The sequence below is a fragment of the Rattus norvegicus genome, chromosome 18 (assembly GCF_021556685.1).
Source record: "Rattus norvegicus strain SHRSP/BbbUtx chromosome 18, alternate assembly SHRSP_T2T, whole genome shotgun sequence".
NCBI lineage: Eukaryota > Metazoa > Chordata > Mammalia > Rodentia > Muridae > Rattus > Rattus norvegicus.
In genome coordinates, this window is record NC_141551.1 from 79,480,001 (window position 1) to 79,501,635 (window position 21,635).

General features: G+C 49.6%; 2 protein-coding genes across 3 annotated transcripts in view; one reads left to right on the top strand and one right to left on the bottom strand.

The window, feature by feature from the left end:
- The window catches only part of Tshz1 (teashirt zinc finger homeobox 1), a 76,487-nt gene extending 75,263 nt beyond the window's left edge, over nt 1–1,224 (bottom strand). The window contains exon 1 of one of the 2 annotated variants that reach the window (XM_087592706.1): nt 770–1,224. Coding sequence is in view for 1 of the 2 variants with exons in the window: in NM_001400632.1 (NP_001387561.1) it covers nt 119–158 (40 nt within the window). In the remaining variant the exon portion in view is untranslated. 2 annotated transcript variants of the gene reach the window in all.
- Nucleotides 1,225–2,832: 1,608 nt separating this feature from the next.
- On the top strand, nt 2,833–12,191 carry Ptgr3 (prostaglandin reductase 3). The gene is given in 2 exon segments (NM_001106129.1): nt 2,833–3,108; nt 9,114–12,191. Coding segments are annotated over 2 exon segments (1,134 nt in total). The 5' UTR covers nt 2,833–2,899; the 3' UTR covers nt 10,039–12,191.
- Nucleotides 12,192–21,635: the final 9,444 nt, after the last annotated feature.

Consider the following 21,635-nt stretch of genomic DNA (forward strand, 5'->3'; position numbering starts at 1 on the left):
CGCGCGCGGCCAGGTGGGGGCGGGGACGGCAGCCCAGGGCCGCGGCGGCGCGGACCGACCTCCCTCCTCCCGCCCAGCCCGCCGGCGCCCGCTCCCCACGCGCGGGCCGCGCCGTTACCTGCCGAGCGCCGGGGGGCCTGCTGCTTCCTCCTCGGCATGCTGCTCGGGCCGCCGCAGCCGTCGCCTCAGCCGCCGCCGGAGTTCGCGGGGCGCGGGGAGCCGGGACGCGGGGCCCGGGCGCGGGCACAACTCCGCGGCGCGCCCAACTTTGGCCTCGTCCCCGCGGGCTCCGGGCTCCGGGCGCGCCGCGGATGGCGGGCGCCGCTCGCATGGACCGCCGCGCCCGGGCCGCTCAGCTGGCGGCGGCGGCGGCCGCACGGGCCGCTCCCGGGCCGCCGGGCTGCGGGCGGAGCGCGCGGGGCCTGGGCGCCGAGCCCGGAGTCATCCCCGGCGCGGGCCGCGGGCGCAGCGGCGGGCGCTCGGAAGGCCGGCCCGCGGCCCGCGCTCCATGCCGCTGGCGCTGTGCTGGGCGGGCGCTGTCCGGGCGCCGCCGGGCGCTCCCGCGCCTTCCTGGGCGAGCCGCGAGTCTCCGCGCGCAACTTTCTCGGCCCCTCTCTGCTGGCGGTGGGGGTCGCGGCGGGCGCTGTTAGTGCGCGGGTCGCAGCTCTCTCATTGTGCGCCAGCGAGGCCGACCGGCTGTCCTTTCCTCCCCGCACTTAGTCTAGGAGGAAGAAAGCAAACAAGACAGGAGTGAAGCCCCTGTACATACATGCGCCGGGGGAGATGTCAGCGCCGCTCCACCTTCCAAACAGTCACAGATCAAACAGTGTCACCCGCCGGAGCGCCACTTCGTGCCCCGCGCTGCCCCCGGGGGGCCTGGCCGCCAGGATCGCCGCTTCTTCCGAGGAGAAATCTAATGCAAACACATTTTGATCGTGGATTTTTGGCCGGTCTTGATCTTCCAACAGAAAAAAAAATTCGAAAAACACACACAAAAAAGCCACACACACCCTCCAAAAAATAAGCCAACAACAACCGGGAGAGTGTGCACCGAGGGGGTGAAGAACGGACATTCACTGGGTGGGCGAGATGAGCGTGTACTGTCCCCCCCCCCAAACTCCTGGGAGAGAGGAGATGCGCTCTCCCTCTCTCCTCTTTTCAGTGAAATATAACACACATTCGGATCGCAGAGCTTTCAGACAGTCTCAACTGATAGACAGACACATCGAGCTGCTTTCCTGCCTCACTTTTTACTCCTCCTCCTCTCGCCAACGTCACCCTGACAATTACAAATAGGTCTCACACAAGCCATACCTGTCAATCTTTTTAATTGCTTTGTTTTCTTTTATTTTTTTCGGAGCTAAACAATATGACACAGAAAAGAAATCTTAATACAGCATAACATAAAAGATTGCACGTTGCAGGAAGACATTCAGGGGGCTGTGTTGTAATGCACTGGCTGATCTCGGGCGGAACCCATGAGTCCTAAGTCTAGTCAGGCAGACATTAGTTCCTGCAGATTCTTAAACCTGTTAGCTCCCCTCCCCCGCGTGTACATGCATACACACGCGCCCACGTGGATCTGAAACACTATTGGGTGAAACACGTCCTACATTTGAGGGAAAAAAATACCTGTTTCACTTATGCACCCTTAGTCTGGGGGGGGGGGTAGACTTGATTGGTGAGGGACGGTGTGGCTTTTGTATTTCTGCAACTCAGAGGTTAAGTGGAAAATGGAAGATATTTTTAAATTAAAATGAACATCTAAAATATAAAGATGGACTTAGCTCATCACAAAAATGTCCGGAAATATTTAATGTTGACCTTATTTAAAAGGGTGAATAATCTGGTCAGTGGGCACAATTAGCTAAAAAATGGCACGATAGAAAGATCTTTCTAGATGCGTGAGAAAACGAAGTCTTCAAAGATCATCACAAAGTCTCCAATTCCGCTGAGCCCCTCAGCGGGCCCCACCTAGAACTTTAAAATGCTTCTACGCTCTGGGAATTCGGCCATCTAGCTCTGTATGTGTGTTCTCTCCCAATGGGAAAGCTGTAACAGTCTTGTGGAGCTACTTAAAACATCCATGGAAAAACACGAAATCTAGGCCAAGATAAATAAAATGGCTTAGTTCGTGCAACTTGCACGGGACAGACCGAGAGCACAGCGAGCGGCGCGCTCGGAGCACGGGAGGCCTAGGCCCAGGGTGCACCGTGCACTGAGCGCCCTCGGCCCGCAGGAAGGCGCTCGTGCGCGTGCACCAGCGCCCCGGCTCCCCGCCCGGCCCAGGCCCGGGCCCCGGCCGTGCCCCGCCGCCCCGGCCGCGCTCGGGGTTGATTCGTACCACCTTGCAAGGAAGTGAATGCTTCGCACGGGAAGGGGAGGCGCCTGCGCCGGCCGCCGGCCGCCTTGTCGCTCAGGGACGCTTGGGCTACGGCGGCGGCGATCGCCAGGGCGCTGGCCCTTTAGCTTGGCGCCCCCCGCCCCCGGTGGAGGAATCAAATCCCATCGCAGAGCGTGCGGAGGGTGGGGGATATCCGGGGCCTCTCCCGCGCCCGGAGGAAAGGGGAGGGCGGAGGAGATCCTAGGCCAGTGTGAGCCGAGCGGATTCAAACCAAAACAAAAAGATTAAAGGAGCAGCGGCTGCGGCTGCGGCGGCCGCGGGGCCGGGCAGGGATCCTAGGGTGGCGCCCGGGTTCCGCGGGGGCTGCGGCGCACGGCCGGGCCGGAGGGCGGGGGCGGGAGCCAGGAGGCGAGGGGAGGGCGGGAGCCTAGGGGAGGGCGCGGGCCGGAGGAGGGGCGGGCCCGCCCGCGCGGAGCCGAGCGGAGCCAAGCGGCCGGGACTGGGCGCGACCCGGCCCAGCGTAGGCGCAGGAGCGGGCGGAGCCGATCGTGGGCAATGCTGAGGCTGGCGACCGCCGGGGCCCGAGCCATCGTGGACATGTCGTACGCCCGTCACTTCCTGGACTTCCAGGGCTCCGCCATCCCCCGAACTATGCAGAAGCTGGTGGTAACCCGGCTGAGCCCTAACTTCCACGAGGCCGTCACCCTGCGCCGGGACTGCCCAGTGCCGCTCCCCGGGGACGGAGACCTCCTCGTCCGGAACCGGTGAGCCCGGCGCGCGACCCCGTCCCGGTCCCCGGCCCGCGCAGCTGGGCTCCCGGCTGTCCCGGGTCGCCTGCCTGCCCACACTGCGGCGCGCGCTCGGGCGCACAGCCTGACTTTGCGAGATCCCAGGAAATTGAACCCGCCGCCATCTGGCGAAGGCGAATGTAATGTGACTTGCTGGTGTGAATACCCGATGCCACCAAACGTCCTCTTATCTGGGGGTTATTTTAATTTGGGATTCTCCCCTCCCCCAGCCGTTCCTCCTCCCCCTCCCGCTCCCTAAATAAAAACGACGGGACCCAGAAAGGGAGGCTCCCCACCCGGCCCACCCGCGCGCACCCACGGTTCCTGCGTTGCCATAATTTTTAGTGGAACAGCAACAGCCTGGACACACATTGCGACGTTTAGGTAAACGTGCTTTGGAGGAAGGGGGCCCATGTTTGGTTTGCTTTTTCCTGTCCCCTCCTCGTATTGGTGGAGCTTGTCCTTGGGTGTGTTGGTGTGCACCTAGTCTGCGTGTTGTCAGTGCCATCTGACTGTGCTCTGTCCCCTGAGTGCAAAGCGGGGGCGTGCACCCGGCAATTGAGCCAAGGTTGGGCGGGGGCATGGCTGCATTTGCCTGAATGCGTTGCAGACACTCGGATGGCACACTGGTTGTTGCCAGACTGACTGTTTAACCCAGGCTATCCACCTTAATGGTTTTCCACATCGCTAATCTTTATTAAGGGGTGAAGCGGAGGAAGTGTGGGGCTTCGCTGTGCTCGGTCCAGGCCATACCACACTGAGGTCTGCTCGGAGCGTCCTCTCAATGCTGGACTGTCAGGGTCTTCTCCTCTGTGCCATTTCACTTTCTGGGTTCCATTCGAAGGTCCCAGCATGGCGCATTGGAAGTTGGATGAAATTACGGAAGAGGAGAGTTAGTTCTGGTTGTATCCAAGCGGTAAACTCTGTACCAGAAAGTATCCTAGGTCCCCTGGAAGGGCTAAATGAGGAAACTTTTCTACTCAAGTAGCTGGGTGCGAAGATTGGTCCAGACAGTCCAGTTTAAAGATTCCTACCATCCTTCCTAACAAGACTATAGGAATGAAGAATCCTGATTGTGAAACTTTTGGGAACCTGTTGGAACCTTAGCGTTTGAGTGAGCAGTGGGTGGGATTGAGTGGAGTGCGTGGGTGGAGACTTTCTTAAAGGGTGGCGCGTGTGTGTCCTTAACACGCTTTGGCCGGCCGCGCATGGAGCAGAGGATTGCTTCATTGTGTGACGAAATGCTGAGGCTGTGGAGAATAAAAATTTGAACCCTGCCGACCTAAAAAGGGCTTGGACTGTGCTCACATAGAACATCCAGAACACACTAGTGGTTTGTGAGAAGTGGAGGTGAGAATAGACTGAAAAGCTTTCTGAGCAAACTTCATCGGAGATTTTATTTTTTAAAGCTCCATGCCCGGCTTTCGCTTTCTTTTATTGTTGTGATTTATATAGTGTTGACTGTAAACACTAATAAACGCACACAAACTGCTTACATAAAATCCCTTGTTGAAACAGGTGTGAAATGTGGAAGGGGGTGCCACCAGGGGACAGGCTGAGAGAAGGTGTGAAGTGGGAGAAGAGTGCTAGTAACATGGAGGTGGGACTCCCGCCGCCCGACCGCCTGCCTGCCAAGGCTGCTCGCTTTGCTGGTCTGGGGGCCTCTCACCCTTGAGTTTATTTAACTCTTGGAGATCCCCCCTCCAAAGCTTCTTGGGTTTAGCAAGCTCCCTTTCCCCTTCTCCAAAAGTCTCACAGCAGCACCCTTGGATCCCCCAGGTCATCGAGGTTGTTCTGGAATTGAATGTTTCTTGGATCCCTGAAATCAGATTGTCGGAGAGTAGACCTGCCATTTTGGAGGAAATAGCTGTTCAGACTGTTTTAAAAATACACGTCTCTATTTTGCTTCCATGTCTGTCTGGAGCCCCTTTGGCCCAAGTGCTTTATATGAACAACTTGACCTCCAACTTCTACCTTGAATCCACAGCAGGGGAAAATGCAGGCAGAATCTTTGCCCCTCCCGTTACTGTTCAGTTATGGAGTCATTCAGCTGTAGGCAGATCCTTTTTTCTTATGAGCACTGTCAGTGTCCTTCCCTGTTTTGTTTTGGTTTTTTATTTTAAGGAGCAGGGTTTAATAATTAACCCACAAGTTAGTTCATTTGAATACAGGGCCCACATCCTCCTAAGTAGTGCTAATTGCATTAAAATTTTATTCAGAGGTTCCCCGTTTTTAGCATAACAAAATCTTCCCTAGAATTAGCGAGTGAGCCCAAATGAATTTGTTTTGAAGGATGTTTGGAGCTTTTGTGCCCAGTGCTCTGACTTTCTTTCAGTGAACTATATCCACACCTCGTTCCTGTTAGCAAAATACATTCCTTCATTCACAAGAAGGGCAGCGCATGCAAGCTAGACATGGATTCGGGGCAGTAAAGTTTACAATGGAGGGGGAAACGTGTGGAGGTTGCACAGAACTCCTCTTGAATCAGTAATTGATGTTCCTTTATCAGTCACTACCTTACTGTCCCATGCCCCCACCCCACGCCACCCCCACCTCCACCCAGCCCTCGGAAGAGGAGACAGACTCCGATGGTCAAGTCTGCTTGGTGTGCTATTTTTGGCTTTTTCGTGAGAGTGACAGATTATTTTTCGTTTCCAAATATTCCTAACGATTTTCTGTTCAAGTGTAAGATAATGCAAAGAGTTTGTAGAAATGGCGGGGGGGGGGGCGTTGTGATAAACGGTTTGGTGCTCACGGGAGGGTAAAATATTTCTGCTCACTCTCCAAGCCGAGATATTCCCCCCACACACCCCAACTACTACAACTTCTTCTTCTTCTTCTTCTTCTTCTTCTTCTTCTTCTTCTTCTTCTTTCTTCTTTCTTCTTTCTTCTTCTTTCTTTCTTCTTCCTCCCCCTCCTTCTTGTCTTCTGTCTTCTATATTTTTCTTTTGTTTTTTTTTTTTCAAGGAAAGTGCAGCTTAGATGACTTTGTTTTGTCTCCCAGTTTTCAAGGCTCTTCTATAGTCTAAGTTTTCTGTTTGGTGTTTGTTCAAATGAAAACTTCACCCTGTCACCCTGTTCTACAATAAATGAAGCTCACCTCTTTCTGGTATGAATAACCAAGCAGCTTTAGAAGGGCACATATTTGGGAAATGCCTGCTGTGGTCCCACTTGTTTTTCGTGGAGTGCCCTGACTTTAGTTTTCACAGTGCATACTTCTCTCGACTTGCCGGGGTCCTGTGGTCATTGCTGGCACACATTTTCATGTATGGAGGAAGTGGGTACAGGCAGGGTCTCCAAGTGCATCAGCATATTTCCTGTTTTGTTTTGTTTTCTTTTCTGTGGCTCGCCTTTCTTCCCTCCTCTTCCCCTTTGAGCCCGCTGCCCTTGAACTTGGTTCTTGAGGATCGAAATGCTTGCATTGCTTATAGTTTAAAGCTCAGGTAAGGACCAAGGTGCCAAGGTGCGTCCCAGGCGGTGGCGGGTCTCCAGCACCACGCGACAGGGATGCAGTGTCAGGAGGAGGTACCAGGTAGAGAGAGGGCTCCTAGCCCTATGGACCAAAAGACTCTAGAGAGAACACGGGACCAAAAGACAGCCGATATAGGCAATAGTTGGAACCGCTCCCCGACGACAAGTATAGGTTAGAAGAGGGTGGTAATAATAAATAAACGTGCATAAGGGTCAAGGTCATGATTTGGAAGGTTTCACTCTGCATGGCTTTTCTGGGACTTTTCCTGGGAAAAGCATGTCCGTGGGGACCGGAAGCCCAGCAACCTCGTCTCGCTCCGGATCGTGGTCATTGGTGTCTCTCCCGATGGTGGCAATGGAAAGGCCCCGTTTCCTGCACAGACCCAACCCAAAGCACCCCAATGTGGTGCGCGGCTTTCTGACCAGGGCGCTGCAGGGCCGATGCCTGCTGGAAGAAGCTCACAGGCTTGTGGGTCAGCGCCACCTCGCCAGTGGTTGCTGGTGCTGATCGCCACAGTGACTGCTGTAGTGTTTCCTGCCCAAGCCTTTGAAAGCTATCGGCAACCACTTCAGCAGAGCTCTATTCCCATCCCTCCAAACTTGGCCGCAGCTGCCCCCTTCCGCCAGTGTGCCCTGCTAGGTCTCCACCTCTTCCAGGGAAAAAAGCCACCGCCAGAGGGAGGGGGAGATGGAGGGTTAGGGAGGTATTTCCATTCTCAGTCCAGTTTTTCCTACCAACCCCACACCCTGGGCCGCAGCAGTGGGCCTGGCTATCCCCAGCTTCTCTAGGAGCCAGACTCAGGGCTCCTGGGAGGAGAGCAGCCCCTGTGGACCTCGAGATGCCAAATGAACACAGCCTGGAAGGGGAGCAGAAAGAGTTAACTATGAGTAGAGAGAGGATGGACAACTGGCCTTTGGTCTCTGTTCCCCAACCACTAAGCAAACCCAGCCCTAAGATCAAGTCTAGCCTACCAGGCTTTTTCTCCTGGAACTGGCTTTTCAGCTGGGTGAAGGGACAAGGAATTTGAGATGCCCTGCAGCCTAGCTCTAGTGGGCTGGCCCTGGGAGCTCCAGAATCAAGATCTAGTGAGCCAGCCTTTTTTAGAAAGGTCAGGTCTGAAGAAGTGTGTAAATTAAAGGGGAAATGATAAGACACAGCCCTCCTACCCCTTCTCCAAAAATAAAAAATAAAATAGAATATTGGCGGTTTGGTATTGAAAAATAAACAAAGCTGGTTTCCCCCATTTTTTACTATTGTGTTTATGAGTACAGAAAGCAGAATTTACAGAAATATTGGAGCCAGCGTAAGTTGGCTTCTGAAAGCCACTTGGAGGGAGAAACTGTTTCAAGTGTTCTTATTTCCACAACCTAGAAAAATATTTCTTATGGTAGAATACTCGTGACAAGCCATTTGGAAATAGAGGGCACAATCTATAGACAATGAAGGTGTGTTTGACCCATAGTTTATGTTCGTTAAACTAAAAGTGAATCCTTTTCACCTTGCTCCTGCCTTGTTTTCATTTTCTTATGGGAGGAAATAATATTTGGGAGATCCGATGTGTCGGGGTTCCCTCAGCATCCCTTAGAAGATAGCTACAACCACACCACAGGGATATTTTTGTTATGAGGTATACTGGGGTATGAAGAAAAGCTGGTAAAATACTGGCTTCACAGCGAGCCTGGGTGCAGAAGGAAACTGGTCATCTGCTATTAATCAGGCCGCGCCTCTGCTTCTTGTCAGGAAAATACAGTGAGGCTTGCTTCCCTCTCCATCTGAAAGAGGCTGCAAAATGCCGAATGCTGCATAAAAAAAATCTCTCTCCTCAGTTTTTGTTCAATTAATCAAAATGCATATGTTCATGCTGGGCATAGTTATATCAGAGAGAAAATTTGCTGTGGCGTTTCAAACAACTGGGGCAGTAACATGTCGCAAGGACGGCCTTGCACGCCCATCAATCTTCAATAATATCATTGTCATTACTATTATTATCTGAAGTGTTAAATTGTTACCAGAATCGATACAAGTGTGCTACTTCGCATATATTGTATCCCACCGTTGTTTTTAACATCTCTGTTAAGAGACCAATTAATTTCCAGCTCAGAGCTTCAGTGAACTTTGTGTGTCAGGCTTCCTGGCTTGCTCCCCACTCCCACTCCCACTCCCACCCCACCCCCGCCCTTCGCCCTTCCCTTATTTCTCCTTTTGAAAGAGGACAGAAGAAAAGTGGTACAGGAAATACCAATACGTCACTTGCTGATTAAAATAATATGAAATTATTCCTAACTATAAAGGAATAAAATCTGCCCAAACTCGAGTTAATACATTTGTAGGAATTCTCCCCGGCTCCCGGCTCCTAAGAAAGAAAGAATCATTTCCCCGGCATTCTGTCAAGTCTTACGGTTTAGGAGCTCTTTGACATTCACTGAGATTAGACTGGCCGTTTTTCCTTAAGCAGAATATGAAGGTAGTTAAAGGAAGGATCTTAATACATCCATCTGTTTTCTTCTAGATTCGTTGGTATTAACGCATCTGACATCAACTATTCAGCTGGCCGCTATGACCCATCCGTGAAGCCCCCCTTTGACATAGGTTTTGAAGGGATTGGTGAGGTGGTGGCCTTAGGTCTCTCTGCCAGTGCTAAGTACACAGTGGGCCAGGCTGTGGCTTATGTGACTCCCGGTTCCTTTGCCGAGTATACAGTGGTGCCTGCTAGCATTGCAATTCCTATGCCTTCAGTGAAACCTGAATATCTCACCTTGCTGGTTAATGGCACCACTGCATACATCAGCCTGAAAGAGCTTGGAGAGCTGTCAGAAGGGAAGAAAGTTTTGGTTACAGCAGCCGCTGGGGGCACAGGTCAGTTTGCTGTGCAGCTTTCAAAGTTAGCCAAGTGCCATGTTGTCGGAACCTGCTCCTCAGACGAAAAATCAGCTTTTCTGAAGTCTGTTGGGTGTGATCGGCCAATCAACTACAGAACAGAGCCCGTGGAGACAGTTCTGAAGCAGGAGTACCCTGAAGGAGTTGATGTAGTCTATGAGTCTGTTGGGGGAGCCATGTTTGACCTGGCCGTGGATGCCTTAGCCACCAAAGGGCGCTTGATAGTAATTGGGTTTATCTCTGGTTACCAAAGCCCTACAGGACTTTCACCAGTCAAAGCGGGAGCTTTGCCGGCCAAACTCCTGAAGAAGTCAGCCAGCCTCAGGGGTTTCTTCCTGAACCACTACTTCGACAAGTACCAGGCTGCCATGGAACACTTGCTACAGCTGTACACTCGTGGGGACCTGGTGTGTGAGGTGGACCTGGGACACCTGGCCCCAGAGGGGAGGTTCATTGGCCTGGAGTCCATATTTCAGGCTGTTGACTATATGTACTCGGGGAAAAATATTGGGAAACTTGTTGTTGAATTACCACACCCTGTCAGCAGTAAGCTGTGACCCAACAGAACAATGACAAAGGTCAAAGGAGAGAAGTGAATTCTCCGTGCCTTAGAATGAACTTAATACTTCTTAAAAACAAAAGGAGAGTGTTAATGAATCCCCCCCCCTTCCTTGGGGGTGAAAATAACATGCCTGAATAAAAGTTCTCTCTATAGCACAAGGTAAAACGTTTACATTCGAGTCTTCAGTCGTGGACGGTCTTGTTCCAAATTTTATTTGTTCCAGAGAAGTAAATTAATTCCTGATGTGAGACCTGATCGAGTCAGTATGTTCCCGCTTGATGAGATTTTTAAATCAGTCTTCAGATAGCTCACCCAGTCTCCTTTGCATGGGAAGCAGCCCTCTTACCTCAGGTATGTACCAGGTGAGAACGCAGTGGGGTCAGTGGGCGTTGAATTCTCTCACCGGCACTGTGCTTAGGGAGGAGCCTTTCCCCACTGTAAGTCACTAACCAATCTTCTAAATAGACATTTGGGAGAGAATTCAACAAATTTAGCCTTGTTATTGGAAAAGTGATTCAGCAAACAGATGCGTCTTAAGGAAGAATATACTGTTTGATGCCCTGAATTCACATCCTGGTTAGATTGTCTGTGCAGAAAAGAACTTTCTGGTCTAGGGAGAATTTCCAATTAGAAAGTTTTGGGAGAGAAAGCTATACCTTGGGGAGTGGGGGGACTGGAAACCAGTGTGCACAGAGGAGAAAGAAAACTCTGCAGTGCCTCTTCAGTAAAGGGCTCACATAGTACCAACACAGCAATCACAGAAGGGCGCTCACTCTGGCAGGTGAAGGGTTAAAAGGGGGGCACTTCCTGTCCCCAAGGGGCAAATGCCACACAGCTCCAAACACAGTAGGCACCCAGGTCATGTAAAAAAAAATCATATCCATTTGCTTCTCCTCAGAGGCTTGGTGTGGAAAGTGCACTTGGTCTCTGGTGACAGACGTGGAATGAAAGTCAGGTGTCCTGTGTTGCTTCTCGGTGTTTGAGAGAAGTGAGCTCTGGTGTTGTGTCCTGGTGCAGTCCTGTCTATCACCCTGCCTACTGCTTCTCTTCACACCGCACCATAGCTGGTCTGCCTGCCCTTCACCTTGGGTATTTTTGTGCTGGAATCAAAACCCCACAGTGCCTTCCTAATCGAAGGTGAAGCCTGTCAGATTATTTTCCGGGTCTTGGGTTTCAGCACATCAAACGTTCTCAATGAATGGGAATGCAATTAGGAGAGCTCTGCAAAAGTCGGGGTGGGGTGGGGGGCAGGTTTAATTCTTTCCTTGCATCTGGGGAGCAGAGAGATCCTGTTTCTGAATAGCTGTTAGTATCTGTTTTACAAGATTTACTCATTTCCAGGTACCTAATGTAGCTGCTAGCATGCACGCACAACAATACAATTTATATGGTAAATGGAGCCAAATAATGGTATCACTGAGTGTTATGGCCGCACTGAAGGGAAATGTCACGGTAAATAGCCACCAAATTATGGATCACGCCGAAGTGTCACAACTACACTAAAGACAAATAGCACTAGAGGCTATTGCCTCTGTGATGCCTCTGAGTTATGAAGAAGGGTAGCAGCCTGAGAGGGGCTCTTTGTGTCCTCGTCATAGCAGAGGGTTGCTGGTGCAGGGGACAAGAAAGGCTCTTCCAGTACGGTGCTTAGTTATTAATCTGTCCCTTTTAGACCTCGTCTCTTGTAACAGGGGAGACCTCGCCGGCTCTCTTGTATACAAACATAACCAACAGAGGGGGGGGGGAGGGCTTTATGGATGTCCGTGTGCTCAGGAAATGACTGGTAATGGAAAAAATGTTGTAATAAAATAATCTAATCAAAGACGATTATTAAATTTAACATAGTATATGTCTGAAAGGCTGAGTCGCTTGCTATGCAGATAGATGTGTGAAATCTCACTGATGATGCTCTCTCCCTCTGAAAAGGCTTGAGGACTGAGGACATTACCAGCTAAATTGCCTCTTCTGAACTGAAGTGAGTCCCGGTTTCCTTCATTTTAATGGGTGGGTAATAAAGATGAAAGACCAACATTTTATCTGATGGATCCCTTAAGCTATGGAATAAAAATGTATTTTGTTTTGAGGGGAACATACTAAATTCAGATATGTAAAAGTAAAATTCGCACACCCAGGTTTAAAATAAAACATTAAGAAAAAAAAAAAAAAGCACACATGCCTTTCTGTCCCCAAACAGAGAAACTACGGCAGGCATTCTGTTTTTATTTATTCTTAGAAAACAGGCCCAAGTGATCCTACTCGTTCCAACAATGCCAAAAAGATGGCTAAAGTTTTTTTTTTTTTTTAATCTTTTGGAAAATGTTTTTTAATCCAGGGGTTAGAGCTGAGTATCAGTTTGGTTCCCCTTGGATTGTTGTTTTGGACCAATCCCTAGGGGAAGGTAAAACGCTGTGAGGGCCCACGCTTCTCTCTGCCCCCACACAGGAAAAGTGTGCGTTCATAATTCAGGGTCACTGTCAGCTCTGCTGGGGAGAGGGGAAGAGGGCAGATGTGTGGCGCAGGATAAAGGAATTCTCAGTTTGGTTGTGGCCTGTCAGCTTCTGTGGCCCAGCAAGGAAGAAGGCACGGCCTCCTGAGAAAGACATCCCCTAAAATGCCTTAGGGTTTGGTCAGGACTTCTGAAAAGTCCCATGCTACCCCTTCAAACCTGTTCCGAATGAAAACAATATAATTCCTGCTCCTTTTTACGGTGACTACAGATGCTGATTGATTTTAACATTAAAAAGGGAAAAAAAAATTATCCAGGAAACTGGTTTGCAAAGAGAGATTGGCTCTTTGTGTTGTTGTCTGGCGGCATCAGAACGGAGGAGTTACCGGGAAGGGAACAGAGCCCCTGCAGTTGGTGGTTAGTACTTCCTTCAGTGTTTATCTAATGCAGGTACGGGAGAAGTCGCTGCGGCTTATTAAAACGGAGGCCTGTGTAGTGCACTCAAGGAGCACAGCAGCTAATGAGCCCGTGAGGTCCCAGCACCACGAATGCCTCCTCTGTGTCCCCACAAGACGCTGGAAACTTGACAGATGATACCATTTAGGACACTGCCTGCCTTAGGGACCTGCTTCTTGGCTTTCTGTTTTGGGTTTTTATTTGGGTAACATTTATAATGGCCACCTGACTTGTGCCTGTGACGTCTTAACCCCTTGTGGAACTCTCGGGCTGCATAAATTTACCAGTCAAGGGTCCCTTTAAAATGAGGCTTTGTGCAAAGAACCAAAATGCTTTTCCTGATGACTCTACCACATGTTCACATGGGGCAAATACCATATTTCAGATCTTAAAATTCAGATGAGTGTTGTGCAGGTTTGAGAGTCAACTTGATGGGACCCAGGACTGTCCCCCTGGAATACCAATTTCCTATGTTTTACAAATTTTACAGGGAAGATCAGATGCAAAAATGGCCCAATCTCAATCGTCTCTGCCTCCCACGCCCTTAAAAATATTTTGGTTTTGTAATATTAATTTTAAAATTATATGCAAACTATTCATTTTTCAGCTTAGGGGTTTGTTTCGGGGGGAGGGACTTTTTGTCCTGTTTTGGTTTTTATTTGCACAGCTTCTGCAACTAATTTTCCCCACAATGGCCTAGAATCCATTTATTTAAATAAGAGCGTCTACAGAAGCCAAAACTCGGAACTCCATTGCCAGCGCCTCGGCGCCACTGTAAACTTGAAATTCCGCTCTCCCTAGCCTTTTAGCATCAGGTCATCGCAACTCACAGAAGGAAGGATGCTCGCCGTGAGAACGTTACTGCTGCTACCATGAGCCATCTTGTCAAGGTTGCTCCCAACCACCTCACCCCCACCCCACCCCCGTGCCAAAATAAATAAATCAACAAACCACAGTACACAACACAAAATGATGTCTTACCAGTATATGTCAGTTCGAGAAGTTCTCGCAGGAAAGAGCTGATGTGAAAAAGAAGTCAAGTGAGATGTATACTTTGATTATGTAAGCTTGAAGCTTCTGTTTAATGCTTGCCTGTGACCCAGCAGCCAGTGAGGCACTCCTGGCACAAGTACCAGGCGATGTTTACTTGGATATGCTGGCTTTGCCCTCTGTAGACTTCCCCTTCTGTGCAGGTCCTCCATCTCAGGAGGTATGGATGAACTCGGGAAACATATCATGGGTCCCACAAGCAGTAGGGTAAGTACTGTACAGAGGACAGTTTGGGGGAAAACCAATATGTTCTTCATGTGTGCTGAGAAGCCCTGAGCCAGAAGTCTGGAGATCTGAATAGCCCCCCAAAGGAAGTGCTTCCCTCAAAGTATCTTTCTGCCAACACAAAATTAAAATAATAATTAGAACATACCCTGCTGCTGGGTGGCAGCATCCAGCACAATAACAGATCTGTGCTGAGGGCTCAGAAAAGTGTCTGGTGGCACTGCCTGCTGATGCGGCACCACCCTCTATAGGCACCAGCCGTCTGGGCCTTGGGGTGTTTCTTGTCAGCCGTTCCTTTGGTCAGTGGAAGGTAGAGGAATATGGAAATAATACAGGATGCCCATTCACTTGAAAGCACTTGACCTTGGACCCTATATGCCCAACCCCCAGCATTCTGTGTGGGCTCCCAGGTGCAACTTCCAGCAGAAACACAAGGGGATCTGGAAAGTGTATCTTTCCCTGGCCTTTGTAAATAAGGCTAAATGTTACTTGGAAAGGCTACATTTTAAAGGATGATCTAACTCTATCAACCTTATAAAACCGGAGTTGGGTCTAGAAGGAATGGCACGCTGTTCACCAAGGGTCACAGAGCCCACTGTACTCAGGGGAATTCTGCCCACACTCCCTTTGCCATTGGTGAAGGCCCTTCGGTGTAACGCTGACAGATGTTTCAGAGCCATGGCTGGTCCATGGCAGACTCAGGGAAAGTATCGTGTTCGGACTGTATAATCTGATAGAGCTGGGGCTCTCAGCCAATTTGCTGTGTCATCTGAACATCATACTGGGCCCAAAGCTGATTGAGTAAAGGGCTTGGCTTGCGAGCGGGAGGACCTACCAGGTATGAACTTCACGACATCTGTAGAAAGCCAGACGTGGTGGTGCTCCCTTGTAATCCTAGCCCTGAGGAGGCAGGCACTGGAGGAGCTCTGGGGCTACTGCCTAACTAGCGTCGCCTAATCAGTGAACCCCAGGTCCCAGTGAGAGACCCTGCCTCAAAACACAGATGGAGAGCTACTGTAGAATGAGGCCTGAGGTTGACCCTCCAGAGGCATAATCACACACACACACACACACACACACACACACACACACACACACACACACACGGGCCTGCAAGTTTAACACACAAAAATACTAAATACCACAACTTAGTATTTTACTACTAAGAGAAGGTCTCTAGCCAACATACGCTTAAATGCCAGTAATACCGGATATAAACTGTGTACTATGTACTGGCTAGAGTGTGTCTGATGCTCATCTTTGCCTAACATAATAATCGACCATCAGAATATTTGCTGTTGCAGCAAAATAGCTAAAATTTGAATTTGCTATTCTAATTGAAATCCAATTTTCACTTTCCAAGTTCAGCCCACAGGGAGGCGGGTGGGGGAAATGTCGCTTCACTAGTGTCAGCAGTTGCTCCAAGGTAAAAGGGTGTGCAGAAAGGAGACCCCAATGGATACAGGCTTTCTGCAAGGCTGTGGCAAGGACCTCACACAGATCAGAATTAAGACTAAGGGGTAAAAAAAAAAAAAAGCCTTTCTGAACCACATTGAACATTTCCTCATTCTTTCCTCATCATTTCTGTCTCAAACTCATGCATAACAAGCGTAAACTTTCAACTCTACACCAGCAAATCCTTCCCCAGCTGAAGCAGCTTCTTCTAACGCTGGAAAGCCACTTCCCCGAGAAGAGCGACAATGTCAGAGGCAATCACATTTGTAGGAAGCTTCATTGCTCACCAGGGGATGGTAGCAATAGCGTTCCCTCTACATGTGGCTAGAATTTACATTTGGAAATTGAATTGTCTCCTTGAGGGCTTTTACTCAATGCAAGTTTTGGGGAATTACTTACACCCCAGTACATCAGTGTATATGGAATGCAGCTGAGTTGAAGGGACCCCCTTATCACTTCAGCTGTTAAAAAACAAAACAACAAAAACAAAAAAAAAAAAAGTTCTTTGTCCAGAAGAGAAAAGTCAAGAATTATTACTGAATGATATCCATCATTTCGAGTTTGACTTATCTTTAGGCACCCGGGGACTTTTTTTTTTTTACAACGCTTTTACATATTTGAATACTATCTTCATGATGGTGTAGACATGGGTACATTAGTCCCATGTCCACTTAAGACACACATGTCACACCATTCTTGGCTTGACTTGAGGCAGTCCATGACAGCTCAGACTAAGGCCAGTTTCTTCTGTTTAATATGCATGCAAGTCACCTGCTAAAATGCTGGTCCTGACTCAGTGATACAGGGGTCAGGGGGACACAGGAACCTGCATCTCCTAAGGGGGAATTGGCACTGCTGGCCTGAGAATGACACACAGAGTAGAAGTGCTCAGTTACACAGTCTCCACAGAGACATCCATCCTGAATCTGCTACAACCATGGACTTGTTTATTTTGTTTCCAACTACTTCAAAGGAGCGTCCCATTAGAAACTCAGCTGTGAAACCCAGATCAGTCTGATGATCACAGCTTTTTGATACAGCTATACAAATCTCAGGACAGTCTCAGGACCTCAATCCCTAGTTATTGTCTGGTTCTTAAAGTGGAGTCCATTTTCACACCCAGGTCCTCTATCCCCTGACCTGGGACCACCAGCTTCACCTCCATCCATATAGAGAAGCACCAAATACACATGCCCACAGGTCTTTGCACACACAGCAGGAGCACAGTATTTTACAATTACCCTGAAGAAAAAAGGACACCCAGCCTCCAACCCCTTCAGGTCAGGTCTCCTGGAGCATACACCATGACGACACACACGCAGCCTTTATTTAAAAAGTCAGAATTATCGTCTTCGAAGAGCCTGTGGCCTTTTAAGGGAAAAGTTACAACCCATGCATGTGCTTGTTAAATATGTCACCATAATAATCATGGTAGAACTCTGTTGGGGATAACTGTGAGAAAGGGGGAGCTGACAAAAGTGTAGGTCAAATCGACTAGGACGTTTAAGGGAGAGCTGGAACAAGGTGGACTGGGCAGAGCCCTCAGTGTCCCTGGCACATGTTAATCCTCATAGGGTTTTGACTGTGATTAGTGTCATTCACTAGAAAATGGCGACTGCGTCTCTTCCTCCTTCTCTACTTTCCCACTACCCAGACAAGAGGCCAGAGCTGGACAGACAGGGTATATGGGATAGAAGAGTCAGAATAAGGCCAGCAGGAGAATGATCAGTTATGCTGTGTCTAGTACAACTTGGACGCAGGGACAAGGGACCGGAAATGATTGCTGATCAATTGAGTGGCGAACGGAGCCAGGATCCAGGCTGGGAGTGGATGGACATAGACAACTTTTTAAAGACTGGAGAGGAAACGGCAGTGTGTGGGTGCGCATGCCCGTGAACGTGCGTGTGCGTGCGTGCGTGTGTGCAGGCGTGCGTGCAGGCTTATGCACATGTGGATGTGGGTGCACAAGAATATACCTGTAAAAGAGTACCTTGGTGCCCACATTCTTTCTCTTTGAGATCTCTGTCTGACTTCAGGCTGGCCGGGAAACTCAGGGATCTGCCTTTTCAGCCTCTCCAGCCTCAGGGTCACATGCCACGGTCTGCCTCCCAGTTTATGTTGTAATGCAGGTCCTTAGTTCCTTATACCTGAGAACTGAATCACCGCTCCCCTCCTGCCCCCGCCCCCCGCCCCCCGCCCCTGCTCCTTTCCCCGTGCCCCACTCCCCCTTGGCTCCCACAGTATCTTCCTCCATTCGTTAACTGTCTTTGTAGAATCATATTTGGGACATGAGAGGTGCTGGAGTCTCTGCTAGTGGTGGGAGTTAACTTGGGTAAACTGTACAGCAGTCTGTAGCAAGCAGGTCAGGGTGACAGTGAGTCTGCTTCGTTCCTTAACTGCCTGCAGTGGACAGGTTTATCTACCTCAGCTCAGAGTAGGCAGCCACTCTCACTCTCTCACTCTGGGCTCCATGCAGGGTTCATTCACACCACGCGCCAGCACCTTGAATGGAGCCCGGGCACCTGCACTGCCACAGTCTCCTGAAGGCCACGCCCCCTAGGCTAGGCAGGTCTCACTGGCTCCCTAGGCTTCATCAGGTCCAGAGCTCGAGGTATTTATTCAACCGCAGATTGCTTTTCACCTCGATTTTAAGGTGCCAACAGCACCCCACCCGTCTGCTCATACCAGTGCCTAGGACCTGAGATCGCAGAGCAGACACTAGCCTCTCAGTTTCCAGTTGGATATAATACCTGAGAGAGGCTCAAAGTGCTGTTCAGTCCCACACCACAGCCTCAGGCGAACCACAGGACCTCTCTGCCCGAGACTATTCAACTGGAAAACCGCGTGGAGGGTGGAACCCGAGTTCCTGGGGCTCTATACAAGATGCTCATGCAGTTCAGGGGGGTCCACCTGTTGGTGAAATAAATAAATACGTTCTGTTTAACGTTTTCCCTTCTTGTTGTCTTGACATCTATCTGAAGTGCTAATATCAGAGTACTCTGAATACATCCCCCAAATAAACTCCAGACTTCCAAGGTCCTAAGATTACCTAACATCTAAGCACTGGAGTCTGGAAGTCTATGGGCAGTTCTGACCTCCACACGTCAGGAAAATGGGCGTGTCCAACCTTGGGAGTCTGCGACATGAGGTTATCATCTACAAAATACACCAGGCAACGAAGTTACTAAAGTTATGTTAAAAAAAATAAAAATAAAAAGCCCATAGTGTTTTAAGTGAGTTTACAATTCTGTACTGAGCCACAGTCGTGACTTGGTCACAGGCAGCCTCAGGGCTACTAGTCAGACAAGGCTCAGTGGTCCTGAGGAGAGGCTGAGCATGCTCAGTGCCTGGGCCCCGTGTGTGATGAGTTTCCTTCTTCACTAAGAGACTTCTGAGATTCTGTTCTGTTCATCATGCTGGGCTCAGCTGAGGGGAGCCTGCTCCATCCATGCAAGGGAAGCCTCTGGAGACACAGTGCTGTGTGTGTGGGGGGGGGTGGGGGGTGTGCACGCAGGAATGCTCAAGGAACCTGAGCTGTGTGGTAATACTATTAAGACTCTTAAAGGACACAGCTTTTTTTTCTCTGTTTTGTTCATCCTTGTTCATTAAGCATCCATGATCCGGAAGGCTCTGAGCCACAGGTGCCGCACTGCAACAAAGTGTCTAAGGCACCGGGCCTGGTAATGTCTCATCCACCTGTAGCAGCAAGCTTCTTTCTCTCTTTCCCCTAGGAATACCAGCTATAGAGGCTGGCTGAGACAGAAATACCAGGGTAGTGCCTCAAGGCACTAGTTAGCTTAGCTCTCTATGCCAGAATGACCAGACAACAGGGTCAGGCCATGAGTTTGGGAGGAATTGGGCTCAGGAAAACTGAGGGAAACATAAGAAGTTTCCACAATTCATTATTTCCCCCTCCAAGTGGGGAGGTTGAATAGATGAAGTGTCATTTTATTATTAGAAAATAAAACTGGGCATTGGTTGCAGGATTAATGATGAGGACACAGCTTGTCACTGCCACCATGAGAAGCTTACCAGGGTAAGGCCTTACTCATCGCTGGAACAGTGGGAAGGAACTCATTCCTCACAGATTCTGGAGACCTGGACAAGTTTCCCCCACTGACAGAGCAGCTCCTTGCTCCCACGGTTATCTTCCTGCCAGGGTTGCATTTCTGTCCAGCGTCTGTTTATTTCTTACGCATCACTGGTGTTAAATACAAGGGCTCAAACGTGCCACTTCTTCACAGTTGTGACAGAGAACTGCGCAATTCTAGATCTAAGCCGGGTGTTAGAAATGAGATAACCAGTCTTTTCCTTGTGGGGAGAAATCCAAGCCTGGAAAAGCAAGACAGCGCCCCCATGGAACACCGAGGCTGCAGGCCACAGACCTGGACCAGGCTGTCTCCACCACTCTCTGTAGCCTGAAGCATTTTGCAGTTTCTTTCTTTTCAAATGACCCACGACACTACTTTTTAATACGACGTTTTACTCTCTAGTATTTAGTCCATTATGCTCACCACAGAGGCTAGTGTTCATATCTAGAAGAGATCCTCTCATTTGGAAAGTCATGATTAATAAAAAGAGAAGCTTCGGTAAGGGTTGCTCCTGCCACGTAAAAGGAAGTCAGTTAGAGTTCACAGAAATGCATCAGTCCAGTTTTCCCTGCAGAGACCAGGGGATCCTGATGGACATTCTATGAGCACAGAACTCTTTCAGCCAGGGACACCTGTATCACCAGCCACCTCCATCTCCCCTGCTTCCTGTGAGGAAGCAGAGAGACAGACAACCCATCCTCACCAGGAACCCAAAGCCAGGGCTGTGAGTGTCACAACTGAGGCCCAGTGAAGATTATCTCTTCTCCAGGGTCAGTCACACTCAGGGTATTCCTGAGAGGCACCGTGGATGTGGGAACAGGAAACTCTGGGTACCAGCTATTCCCAGGCAGTGCCATGGGGCAAGAAGGGACACCTCCTTGTGGGTGTTCCCTATGCTTCACTTATTCAAGTCCAGAAGGATGGGAGTTTTCCCACCTTGGCCAATAGACTGGCTTTGGGGGATGGAGCCACGGACAGCTTGGCAGGATATGGTATCTTGTCAGTGTCCACTTCTAGCTGCTGTCACTGAGCCCACGACTTGGCGCTGCACTGGGAGTGAGGGGAACAGGATTGAGATGAAAACAGGGCTCATGTGAGGTCCCTGGGTCATCTCCAAACAGGAAGAACCCCGTTTTCTCCTGTAACTTTGTGCATTCAGTTGTCAGGGACAAGAGCCTGTCAAGCCTCCTCCTTTTCAGTGTGTGCAAATAAGGGACAACTGAGGCCTCAGTCTCCAGGCCTGAGGGCACCCTTTAGGACATCAAAGCAGCTCCCTGTGGCCAGGACCAGTAAGTGGGCTAAGTTGTCAGGTCCAGGCTCCTAAATATTCTTCTCTGGAAACTCTCCTCAAGAACAGTCTAACCCTGAGGTCTGCAAAGCACTGTGTGTGTGTGTGTGTGTGTGTGTGTGTGTGTGTGTGTGTGTGTGTGTGTGATATGTAACTATATGTGTATGATATATAACTGTGTGTATGTGTGTAGCATGTAACTGTGTATTGTATGTGTAACTGTGTGTATGCATGTGTGTGATAAGTAACTGTGTTTTGCATGTGGTATGTAACTGTGTATGTTTGTGTGTCTACATGTGATATGTAACTGTGTGTCTGCATGTGTGATATGTAACTCTGTGTGTGTATGTGTGTGTATTATGTAACTATGTGTGTATATAATATGTAACTGTGTATGTAATATATAACTGTGTGTACATGAGTGTGGTATGTATCTGTATGCATGTGTCTATATATGTGTGTATGCATGTGTGTGTTATGTAACTGTATGTTGTGTGTGATATGTAACTGTCTGTGTGTTTGTATGTGTGTGATATGTAACTGTGTACATGATATGTGGCTCTGTGTGTATGTGCTTCTGT